The 13,467-nt window shown below is 37.0% G+C and overlaps 1 protein-coding gene across 1 annotated transcript in view; it reads right to left on the reverse strand.

Annotated features, from left to right (window-relative positions):
• Positions 1-13,467, reverse strand: part of LOC114366638 (uncharacterized) — a 48,788-nt gene that overhangs the window by 15,761 nt on the left and 19,560 nt on the right. Inside the window, exons 2-3 of the mRNA XM_028323569.1 lie at positions 6,123-6,516; positions 2,332-2,510 (exon numbers count right to left, since the gene is read on the reverse strand). Of these exons, the coding sequence (XP_028179370.1) occupies positions 2,332-2,510; positions 6,123-6,275 (332 nt within the window). The 5' untranslated portion in view covers positions 6,276-6,516. The remainder of the gene's footprint in view (positions 1-2,331; positions 2,511-6,122; positions 6,517-13,467) is intronic.

Below are 13,467 nucleotides of genomic sequence, written 5' to 3' on the forward strand. Positions count from 1 at the left end.
TGTTTCCATCGTGCAATTTAATGGCAAACTGTACCATGAAATATGCGTAATTAAATTATAATCAATGTACTATGAAGATCTCTGCTATTGACTGTTTACATCTGAATCACATGACTACAGTACTGTAGTTGGAACATATTTTTGGCGCAAAATCGACCTTATTCCAGCTACATAAGATACCAGAAAGCATAGCTTGATGTGCTGTATGTACTATGACGTCCGAGAAATACCATGTTTTATAGTAAAGAATGTTTACGTGGGACTGTAAAGTTTTATTGTTGTTTCGTGATGTATAAAGAATGGTAGACGTACTGAAACTTGGACATAGTGCTATGTATATTTGTACCTATCTACTATAATTACATGGAGATAAATAAGAAACAGTTTTTATTCTTAGCAAAAAGGCTATAAATTACAAAACAAGTGGAGAGCTCTTGCTCTAGAAACGATTTACGCCCGTATTCACAAACATTACTATGAGGTCTCACAGTGCGTGTGAACACGAACCAATCATCACAGAGCTCTATTCAACGCTGTGCGTTCGATTTGATGCTTCACTTAAGCAAGTATTGTTTGTGAATACGGGCGCTTTTCAAAAGATGCGGTTTTCTTTTTCGTCAAGGGAAATCTTGAGGAAATGTTTACAAAATATTGAAAAGTACCTGAAAGCATATATTATATAGCAATATTTAGCGTATCTACTGCATTCCAAGTCCGTGAAAGTTGTTGTCGTGTTCCATTCCATATTATAATAATCACATATAGGTATTCAAGGTGAAGCGATTTACAGAAAAACACTGCTGATTGGGTAAATAAGCCTTAAAAGCAATCAAAACTTCAAAATCATTATCTTGCATCAGCAACGGTTCAATTTAAAGATAATGCCATGAATAAATTGTCACATATCATGTCTTTTGCGTTGATAAGACACACGGCAAGGTAATTTCAATAATTTGAGTCAAATTTTCAGTTAATTTGCCAAATTATTTGAAAGTCCAAAAGAAAGTTTTGTACCGTAATCTTTTTTCGGGACATCTCTGGACATGGTTTCTCGAAAATTCTCGAAATTTCTCTACATGGTCTCGAGTCTCAAGAATTCAACGTAGCGTGATATTATTTATTAGGTGATTTATCAAAAGTCCCGGTAACTGTTCCGTTTGCCCCCAAAGGTGAGATCACAGGTAAATATCACGTGAAATAATTTATGGGCTTACATATTAGGGGAATGAATTATATTAATAATAAGAAGTTGTGGCTTTTGTTAATGTTAATCGAGGTAAACATTAATTTACTTTGCTATAAAACATCTTGGTAAGTGGTGACAGATCGCCGCCATTTTAAAGAGACAGTTGGAATGATCAATGCGTATGCTTTCGTAATGGATTCGAATTAACGGTCAGAAGTAAATAAGATTTACTCCTTCGAATAATGCGGTAACTTAATTTATTTATTTACTGTTCGATTTTATGTGAAGGTGTACAAATGCCAATGAGCATATTGCCTAGTAAAAGAGGTTTTCGTAGCGTGTAGATACGGATCAATTTTCTAAAATTGCTTTTCGCAAAAGGCTTTTTGAATGAAAGCTGCGCGTGAGTCGGTCGCTCGATAACTCTCGCTGTGATTGGGTTCGCTTGCAGCTATGGATGCAGGCCATCATGGACCTTGATTATCATGAGGCAGGTTTGAACAGGAAACAATCAGATGATAATGATTTTGCATACCTTCAAATTCAAAATTCTACTTCTTTAAAGTATGAAGAGACTAGAAATGTTCGCTCGCGAACCAATCAAAATTGCTCGCGTTTGTTCGCACACATTCGCCGTGCGTTGCGTAGGCCAGTCTTTGTGGAATCCTTTGGAGAAGGAGAGGCCTTTTCCAGCAGAAATTTTTGTTTAAAACGGACGCACCCAATGAGGGCTATCGTTTTAGTGACCAAACTGGTGAAGTTACCGTCACTGTATAGAAAGGTCCTGTCACTCACTAGTGGCTAAGAAACTGCGCCAATTAGTGATCGCTCAAGTGGCAGGAGGACTATCGCATTTGCACTCACTAAGATGGCACCACTGTAGAGAAAGGCCCTGTCACTTGCCAGTGGTGTCATCAGTTATGTTTATAAACGATAATTATTTTCATTATGATGAATGAAGCTTGAACGCAGCGTTGCACGTCCAGACGTCCACCCAAAAGATGGATCGAAGATCTCATAAAAGTAGCAGGAAGGCGCTAGTTGCAGGCCGCTACCAACCGGGCGATATGGAAATCATTGGGGGACGCCTATGGCCAGCAGTGGACGTCTTGTGGTTGAAATAATGAATGAAGCATTGTGCTCACCTGATCTCCGAAGGCGGTCTATACGCGGCACTGGTGACGTAGACATCAGAGTCGGCTCGAGGTGAGCCGTTGGGCTGTCTTCTGCCGTTGCGCTCGGTGTGTCGCTGTTCGCTGTGTCGCTGCTCGCTGTGTCGCTGGTCTCCGCCGCCAGAGGGTGACCGCGTTCGCTCGTCCATCGTCTGGAATGAAGACAAGAGGATGGTTATATTATTGGCCAAATATTATTGTAAGCCTAAAGGACTCTACATTATACCAAGCCCGCCTTCAGCGTTGGCGTCTAACCATCTCTGTTTTCGTTCTGTTCATCTGTGTTTTCTTGACGTCTCCAGGCAAACCAAGTATCTGAATAAAAGACTTTATTAAGATACTTGGTTTGGTGTGTAGATTGCATTAAAATTTTAGACTAAACCTAGTTAAAACCAATATAATTCTTTGACCTTTTGTTGTTCAATTGTAGCTAGGTCTACGTTAATTTATAATGAGTGTGTACTATGAGGATTTGTCCCTTTGTGTGGCCTGATAAATGGACCATTTTAATTCATACCAAAACGGAACTACAACCAACCAAGCCATTTATAACTTTAACGCGCAATTGATTCACCTACAAATGCCTTACAACGACAAACCGTTCCCAGAATATACTCTGGCTGAGTTGAAACGCATTGTGGAGTTAATAACCGATTAAAGTCGAATGCAGATCGGCAATGCCGTTCGGAAGGTTGAAATGTTCCGCGGCGTATTACATCAGTGAAACGCCAAACAATACGGTATGTGGCACCGTGGTGGGGCTTAAGGCGATTAGAGTCCTCAATGACCTTGGGCGTTTGACCTTCACGCCGCGAGCAACACCCGCGTACCCCGCACCAAAAACTCCGATTTGACACCGATCAAAAATACACGGGCATAGGTAGATACAGAATAGAAGCTCTTTCTTCATACATTACTGCCTATTATTTTAAACTTAAATTGATGAACCTTGATGTCGGTGTCAGTTAACTCAGGCGTAAAGGTATTTAATAAAAATAACAAAATCCATGAACATTTTGTACGGGATAAAATTTTATTTTATTTTTCGTAAATTTTCTAATGCTTTTGTCGGTTCAGTCGTTCTCGAAATTTGAACAAACCCGACTTTATTACAAGCTTTTATTTAGCTTGCAATTTATGATGTATGTAGGTAATTACATAAATGTTTGTTCGGGTGGAATCTTGCAAGCTGAATTAGTTAGACCAACTTCCTGACGACAACTAGGCTAGATGACAAAAAAAAAACACCGGTTATCGCCAAAGCTACGGTCAAAGTTAGGTCACGTCAGGTGGTGCAACTCAGCCAAAGAAAAAATTCATTTTGATCGCTAATGTCAGTTTGCAGCGAGTGACACAACCTCCCCGTCTGAAGGCCAGCGGCCGACTGCCGCCCGCACCCCGCGAAGGCCCCCTCAACAGCAAAACGTTCGGAATTTATCAAAAGTAAAATTTATGAATGAAAGTAATGTTCGATTGAAAAACGCAACGTGTCATTTAAAGATTAAAGAATTCCTAATCTATTCGTGCAAAAATCTTTTAAATTAACATAGCCGTTTTGGAGGAGTAGGGAATTTAAGTAAAAAATCGATGTCCCGTATTTATTTTTTTAATCCAAAACAAAGAGACGTAGCGAAAATTCAAACGTCACAAATGTTTTTTTTTTTTTTTTTTTTTTTTATGTAGACAAGGCAGGTATTTGACCGCAATCGCACCTGGTGTTAAGTGAGATGCAGTCTAGGATGGTACATATCTGCCCTGTAGTCCTTGAACTGTTGTTTAACATATATTTTTTTCAACTATTTCTGTCCAGCAGTAAAAGAGGAGTAGGCTTTACAAAATGCCCATTTGGCGCGGATTGAGGACTCTAATCGCCTTAAGGATAGGAGGGAGCGATTTTGACATGATTAATTTGTAATTACGCGTTAATTTACTGCAGATTCTAATTCTTTAACCGTAAATAAGCCGTTTTCAGGACAGTTACGGGCATAGTAGCCGTTTCAGCTCTAATGTCACTCAACAACCATGGCTGGTTATGATTATAAAGACTGCAACAAGAAACTTGGATCTAACATTTTATTTCTAGGGAATACAGAATATAAACAGCAGCCGAGGGCATGGTCTATTTGTGTGGGCTGAATAAGAATTGTGAACTTTCTAACTTCCTGAAATTTGATTAAGCTGATTTCGAGTTCTTTTTTTATCGTGTAGGTAGGTTCTAACTTGTAACTGTTATAACGACACACACTAGTGTTTGCAAAATAAGACAATAATTTTAAAAATAATGAAGAATGTCGTAAAAGTCGCTTATTTTTCGTAAATTAGACCACACCCCGCGGTCCGTCAAACATTCAATATTAGCATCGCGTTTCTGCGGCGTTTAATCGCGCAGGAAACGCCATTTGCCGCGTCAGAAATAAATCACATCTGTTTTGCTGGACGTGTGCTGGCCGATCTTGTTTCATTATGAACTTCACGTTAAAATAACGAAGTATTTTGAAATGTGCCCTTTTCCAAAAACACGTCTCCGTGGTCTTCTTTCAAATAAGTTTTGTTTATGAGCAGTTTCACCTACAGAATTATCGAAAGTAAGGTATTTTTAATTGTTGTTCAAACTATAAGATTTTAAACTTTCGCGTTCCATTTCAACTAAAATAGTAAGGCTGGGTTGCACCATCTTACTTTAACTTTGAAAAACGTCAAAAATCTGTCAAACTCCATTCAAAAGTAAGTAGTTACCGTTAAAGTTAGGTGGTGCAACTCAGCCTAAGACACGGGTCTTAACGCGACGTTTATAAATGAGTTACATTATGTACTCACGGCTTGACGTTTCAGCTGCTATGCTGCAGCCGTGGTCACAAGCAGACTGTCATTAATAAACGTCGCGTTAGGACCCGTGTCTTACTATTTTCATTTTAGTTGTCCAAACTGTTACACTTACATAGAAAATTAGGAATGTCTGTATTTTATCGGAGGCCAAAAGTCTACTGCTGCATAACCCAAACTAACTATAACCTCGCATATTCATCACACCAGCATAAGTTTCTAAACGGATTCAATCCCACAAAAGTAGCTGGCTTCATAGGGCAGTACAGGAACCACCAGCTGTTTGGGTATGTCATACAAATGAACATAGTATTAAAATATCTACATATTTGGAGCCTATACGTGTCTCATTAATAATCATTACTGTTTTATAAACATAGCATACAAAAATAATAGAGCAGGTGCACCACAGTAGTTATGTAAAATTGTAGTCGGTAATTGACGTCAAAACCTATGCCATTTTAGTAAATTAGAGTAGATCGATTCCGGAACGATAAAAACAATGCAATAGATCAAGGTTGAATTTAATACACATCTATTATGCGTTAAGCAGCATTAGTTAGTCAATCATTATCGTTTTGATCTACAATGCTGCGGATTAACAAATAAAGTTTTTTCGCGTCTCTGACAAAGATTAAGGAAGTGTTGACGTTGCAATAACAATTGATAGTTTGCTGCCTACATGGAAGTGTAATGATTGCTATTTACTACGTGGTCGAATAAATAGCTCAGCATTGTTTATAGTCTGTAATTATGTAAGTAAGTACGTGCACAACTGCATTACCTTGCTACTAGATAATAATAGGGACTTAAAATAATTTTCTTTTTTTTAAAGTTGTGTATTAGTAGGTTTAACTACATAATAATGTTCCAAAATGAATACTGGAACACAAGGCCTCTCTATAAAGTGTTATACAAGACGTATAATTAATTATACTTACCGTGTATTCCGACAATGTCCTTTCTGAGGGAGCTCGATGACTATCATTTTCGTCTCTAGAAGAGGCTCTGTGTAAATAAGCTCCCGACGATGGCGAGTCCACGCCAGATCTGTGCGTGGCTATGTAATGGTTGCTCTTCACTTTGTGCGCCATGTTTATTCTTTGACCAACCCTAGGTGACACTCACGCACATTTTCAAATTTCGAATCAACTGCGCGCGCGTAATTTTGACATTTTGTTTTTTAATTCGTCTGGATGCGCCAAGGTATCTCGCTGTGCGGCTTGCCACTGTCTAATCTGTCATCGTTCGGTCTACATCCAAGTGATTGGATCTTTTTTCTCGTTCGTATCTGGTGTATTTATTTTTTTGTAGGTCAGCAGTACCGACGTGGATCTGTAACAAAGAAATGATTGATTATTTTATGGGAGCATATTTGAACTTTGCGGTTCGACCTCTGTTTAAAAATGGTTTCGGATTGGTTTGAAATCAATTTGACAGTGTTTTGTTCTTAGATTAGAAACCGCAATTCTCTATGGATGAGAGTAAAAGCCTCACAATGGGGTCAGTACTTTTACTTTAGTTGAAATTCGTAGATTGATATCATTTTGATAATCTCTGAGGTTAATAATGAGTGAGTTTCCTTTTAATTAATCGATTGAGGTCGAAACTCGATCGGATCGCAGAAAAAACTTGATGGACACATCAGGGTTCGGTTGATAAGAACAATAATGAGAACTCGGGTATTGTAATAAAATGAATAAACTCGATGTCGCGATTTAATCGATTGTGTTACGTAGTAGCTTCCTGTAGTCGATATGAAAATTGTGCATAGTATAGTACAATAGGATTTTCATGTCGTTATAATACTGTGTGATTATTTCCTGATGATTTATGTTGATTATTTAAATACATTAGCTAGATCACTTAATAGAAAAAATAAAGATAAGTAATGTGCCATAATCTCGAAAGGCATTGGAGCCAAAAAACTAACTTTTATTGTTATAAGTATTTTTGGCCCTCTATTTTTATGTAAATTACAAAGTGATCATATTATAGAAAAAACCTTTTAATTTATTCTAATCTGCAAGTCACAAACATCGTATTTAACTTTTTGCATACTGATCAAGCTTGAAATAGCTAAATTCCTTCAGTTAATCAAGTACAGTGACAATCCAGCTACCTGATCTAAAATCTTAATTCAATAGTACAAATTCTTGTAAAAGTACGTCGTAGAACCTTGAATTAATTGTTTTGAGAGCTTTCGTAAGCTTTAGTGCTTTGTAATAAGCTTGAAGTTCGATTAGCAAAGTTATGTTTGCGTACACAGGTCGGTTGTGACAATGTAGTCTATAATCTGGATTAGTGTTGTGTGTTATTCGATAAAATTGCTATTTTCTTTGTCGATAAAGTTAACATTTTAATAGGTACCAATTTGACAAATATTTATGGTACATGCATTTACTTTACGTCTTGCTTCTTTTAAGGAACAAAAGAGAATATTATACATAAGTAATTACACTTGTTAAAATCGTCATATTTATTGTAGTTGCATGACATTTAAAAATGTAGAGCAAATGCAAAATGTCGTACCTTTCCGTCAGTATGTTTAGTAATTAGATTGTACTTTATTTTTAAGTTTTTCTTTTATGCCTGAATGCTTTTTAATAAATATCGATAAAAAGTTACATCGAGTTTATTTCCCCACATCACTAATCCGGATAGATTGTAATGACGCAAGTATCGAGTTCTCGATTGTATCGATGCGGCCAGGTGGATTGCGTTGTTTCGGTAATCGATCGTAAGCATTTTTTTAATCGAGATCGTATCAGCTGTTTTGAAATAAAACAACTACTTATGTCTACTGTATTGTAATGCCGTATCATGATCTATGTATATTTGATTTGCTTTTGGCATAATGAGTACGTTTGCGAAATTTAAATAAATACAAAGCACAAAACTTGTCTTGCTCTATTGCCTTATAGAGCTGCCTTTTTATTTATACATATTTGTATCACTTATAACATTACTAGCTTTCCGCCCGCGGCTTCGCCCGCGTGGAATTTTGTCTGTCACAGGAAAACTTCATCGCGCGCGTCCGTTTCAATAACCGGGATAAAAACTATCCTATGCCCTTTCCTGGGACTCAAACTATCTCTATGCGAAATTTCATCAAAATCGGTTCAGTGGTTTAGGCGTGAAAGCAAGACAGACAGACAGAGTTACTTTCGCATTTATAATATTAAGTAATAGAAAATATAGATTTTATAACGATGTTAGAAGTAATACTAAATTTTGAACATTAACGTAGTCGAGTAAAAAGTACCTACGAGTTGACATTATAAGAGTGCCGGAAAATTTTATACGTTTTTTAACCTTGGCACTTGGCTGGTTATTTTTTCTACTTTTTAGTAACTACGCATTTTGGAGTCGATTTTATTTCTTTGTAAAAAATATTTACTTTACACAAAATGCCTCTTTTGATGCGGTCTATATTTATTACCGTCTAGGACTCTAAGTGCAATCAGACAATTTTTTTTCTAAGCATCATTTTACAAGTAGCTTCGCAAGTAGTTCTTAACATTTATTTATTTATGAATAGAATGTTTAGCACAATGAGTTTTTCTTTCCTTCTTTCCATGCTGTTTGTGAAACTTACTCCACTTTGAGCACCCGTAAAAATAGCACCTGCACGAATAGAACCTGATCTATTCCACTTAGAGCACCCATTGACATTTTGGGCGGGTGCTCTTGGGTGAATACGTGGTTTGTGAGCCGTCGTTTTTTTTTACAACGAGGAAGCTCTTTTCCTGTATCTCACCTGATGGTAAGTGATGATCAGGCCGTTTCTACATACCATCATGACTAGTTAACCAATTTATTACATTAGCTCGTCTTCATTAACACCGAACGTAGACGGACGACCAATCAGCACGAAATGCTAATGAATGGGCCCATTGCATGACAATTTCTACACTACCCGCGAAATGCGTTACTCAACCATGCCAGGGTGTAGGGAAAACAGACAGGACACTCAAATGCTGGCTGGTTTCTTACGTTTAAATAAAAAAATCTAAAAATAATGATGGTAGAGCATGTCCTAAGATAATAATCTTTTCATATTGTGCAATAACATGAACAACTTTTACCAAACTTAACTTTTAGCAAACTTTTTTTTGTCTCTATCCAAGTAAAAATCATATAATATTGGCAATTACTTTTATTAATATTGTAAACACTGACAAGAAGGGAGGGAGCTACTAATAATAGTGGCTACTAATAACAGTTCCAATTTTTGCCAGTCGACGTTTCAGAATCGTTTGACTAATGTATTATAGTTGTTGCAATTCACGAAGGCGAGTGAGCTTTACGTGTGTGGTGGCTCGATACTGTTCATTTTTCAAAAATTTTGATAGAACTATAGTTATGTGCATGTACAATAATGTAACATGTACACACCCAATCACTCGCCTTCGTGAGTTGCAAGAACTAACATATTAATGTAGGTTAAGTAGAGAAGTTCGAAAACGGTTTCAATTAAGCGTAGTTTGTTATAAATTGGCTGATACTTTTGTGCTGTGGCCACGATTAATGTGCTCGCCGGGAATCGAACACAATACCTTTTGTATCGGTGATCAGTTTGATGGATGAGCGAGTTATAAATAACTTAATTTGCTTGTGCGCTTGTTGTAACAAGTTTTTTGAAAAAGAAAAACTGATGCTCTGGCTGTTTGCAACAAAAACAGTACCTTACAGCCAGCTAAAAAAAAAGTACGCGAAATCTGTGAAAAAATTATAAGTAAATACAATGTACCTAGTTGTGTATTTATAAAAAAAGTTTATCAAGTAACTGGGTACGTAGATTAATTCAAATAAAAAAAAAACTACAAATAATTCGTGCTCAGTTTGCAGCTTTGAGGCTTATGTCCATGCAAATTTGAAGATCACACTAAAATTGCTGTGAAAATTAAAATTAATGATCTTTAACTTTATAATCAGTCATTTACGTTACACATATCGAGGTCTCCTTTTTAATACCTGTGTTAGGACCTTGCTCATTCTAATAAAACATTACAAGCCTTACTTACATTAATTTAGGTATTTACTAATACAATAGGTACATGTTTACGTTGGTTAGTGTTGTGGTAGTTTAAATCTATCTTCCAAGTATTTCCACAATGTCAGTAATGAGGTTTATGCGAAAGTAGGTATTGTTACACTTGGCACAGCTAGCCTGCGGCGGTTTTGGCGGATTGTTGTGCGCTGCGCGTACGCAAGTCACAAGCGGGGTACAGGTTCGATGGATAAATTAAATGTCAATAAAACTGTCAATGTCAACGATAACAGAGGTTAAACGCACCACTGAGGAAAATTAATTAGAAATGAAAAAACAGAGTGCAAGATATGGTTTTCTAAACCTTACAGTATAGAATGATTCTGAGTTTTTCGGGAAAAATCAAATGTTTACATAGTTTCTTATTTTATTATTGAATTTTTTTGTTGTATCTAGTCTATGAAATAACAAGCCATTTTTTGGCTGCATCAACTGAACAATGAACCAGTAAATTATATTGAGGAGTGAAGACGAATGATACACAAACAAGTACATTTACTGCTTCCTATGCATTTACCTACCTAAGATTAAGACTTAAGATGTGAACTAAGAGATGGAAATGCTCAGAAATCTCAAGAAAATTAATACAAAGCTTTTTGGGAAACCGCGAAGTTAGTCTACGATGAGCCGTTAGGGCGGGCGGCTGTCTAAAGCGGGCGGTTGACTGAGATTGGGCGGCTGACTGGACGACGATCAAAGCGAGCAGAAAATTTCCACAATGACCGGTTGTGCGTTGCCCGCTTTCAGGTTTTCACCAGATCGTCGGTCCACCTAGTGGGGGACCTGCAGACATTCCAAATCAAATCAAATCAAATCAAATCATTTATTTGTAAAACATAGGTAAATGTAGAATTCAGGTGGTACATAATAATGGGTAGAGCTCTATGTTTGGCCTATGAGTGGCGTACAAATTATTAGTCCCATATAAAGATACAAACAAAAATTAATAGTTACATAACATAATAATTCAATGTCAATTTTTAGAATTTAAATTTAATGCTTACAAAACTATCATGTCAAAATTATATTACAATTTAGTATCAGTCAAATATTCAGTTAATGTATAATATGATATACTTATAAAAATGGTCAATAGTTCTTTGCGAAAAGTGTTCAAGGTGGCCTCTCTTAACTTTTTTGGCAATTTATTATAAACTTTAGGAGCCATACAGTAAAAGCTTTTCCTTTTTCCCTATTTCCTTTTCCGGCCCGTAGTCGCCACTCGACCACTCGTGGTGGTCCTACATTTACTTACAAGTGATTTTAAACTCACTCTTGTCTCTCGCCACTTGGCCCACACGCAAGGCATATTTTAGAACGACCTATTGTTTTTGAATGGCCAACGTGTTTCGGTCACTGACGTTGCCAATATGTACCGCAGTGGAATATGAAAATACATTGACAGTACTCAGTTAAGTATCAATCCACATAATTGGTAAGTATTTGCTGACAGACATATTCTCTTGGTCTACGGTTTGCAGTATGAAGATGGTTTTACCCGCCTGCACCAGAAGGGGGGTTATTGTTTTTAAAATTTTAAATAACACTGCTCCAGCCATGCGTCTGACACTATTTTTTTTTTCGAATTATTGTATTGTTAAATATCAGTCGACTCTTTTTGAAGAAGACATCTATTTAGAGTCGGCGTAGAATATTATTGTACTCTCACACAAATTCATTTCAAATTTTACAGAGGCTGGTATGCGTTTAAGCGAAATAACGTGTGATAAACTTTCTAACAATGCTTTTAGTATTGGTCAACGCCATGCAGTACATTTTGGAAGTCGTAGAAAAATTGAACGAGCTTAAATTAAGCTTTTTTTTTATCCACAACGAGCAATACATAATTATTGATGATTTGATTTTTATTGAGAGTTGAGGCAAATCAATTTTCATCATTACTCATTTACATTGCTGAAGTAGGTACCTATCTATGTATAATGAATGACGCTATACTGATAGCGCCCGTATGGTAACGTAGTTCGCAAGTTTGCAATACCGCTCCTGCCACCGTTCCCGCCATTCGATACTGGCAAATTCTGCTTACCATAGACTGAGTTTAAATTTATTACGCACCGGGATTAAACCAAATACGGGGGTATTTGAATACAGTGAGAATTGCCTAAGGGTGAGTGCAGACTTGCTGGATAGACCGTATTATTGTCCTGCTGTGTGACCTAAATAACGTATATTGTTTGTCACAGACAAAAACATGTTAGACTGTGGTCTAGTGGTAAGACTAGTCTTAGGTTCGGTTTCCAGTTGGGGCAGATTTTTCTGTTGGTGATAGAGCTTTTCTGACGAGTTTTTTAGTCTTTCACCATAAAAACAATGTTAACAGCATTGTTTCGAAGTAGCGAATCTTATTTATTTTCATATACTTTTCGTTTAAAAGGGGTTGAAGAATTAGTGCATCTTTGATGACGTAATGACGGCTCATAAATAGAGTCTATATTGGGTTATGTCAGGACAGACTGGAGTTGAAGACTGTGCCTGGATTCTCAGAGTTCCTCCCACTTAGAACGAGTGACGAAACACCTGGATGATTTTATTGACCCTTCCCTCGCTAAAAATTCGCAATGCACTTTGTCCTGGATAAAAGGTGTTTAGATTTTTTTGGATGAAGCGTGAATAATTAATGCTTAGTCGGGGATGGGTCGGCAGTGTGTCCTCGGCCTAGAACTTTAGACCGACAGGAACGGCAATTAATTCAATGTATGGTTCTCACGATTCTCGCGATGGTGGTTTGTATGGGAAAGCGTAGGAATTTGGACAATCTTACGAGCTTTCTTTGAGTTATTAGAGAGAAAGAAAGAATAAATTTATTTAGTACAAAAGACCCAACAAAGGATGTTAGAGATTTCTTTAAAATGTTGACTAAAAGTTAGGTGAAGTTACCTACAAACACAACACAATCTGCTGGAAATAAAGAAGCGGTTATGATGAAATGATTATGTCATAATTGTCCAATTCTAAAATGTGACATTTTCTTTTCTTCTATTTTTTTTTCTGTTTTTACCCGACTGCGCCAGAAGGAGAGTTATGTTTTTATAGAAGAACTAACGAAGATAAAGGGTTCTGTTCCCACCAGACTGGGATAGAGCCTTCATTTCAAACAACTATCCATCAAAGTTTCACCTACCGAACGCCGACAAAAAACTAATAACACGACAAAGAACTAATGGTTAATTGCGCTATGTTTTGGAGCATATCCATGGGACCGGTAGGGAACC

The sequence above is a fragment of the Ostrinia furnacalis genome, unplaced genomic scaffold (assembly GCF_004193835.3).
Source record: "Ostrinia furnacalis isolate ACB-3 unplaced genomic scaffold, ASM419383v2 OfSCF0643, whole genome shotgun sequence".
Taxonomy (NCBI): Eukaryota; Metazoa; Arthropoda; class Insecta; order Lepidoptera; family Crambidae; genus Ostrinia; species Ostrinia furnacalis.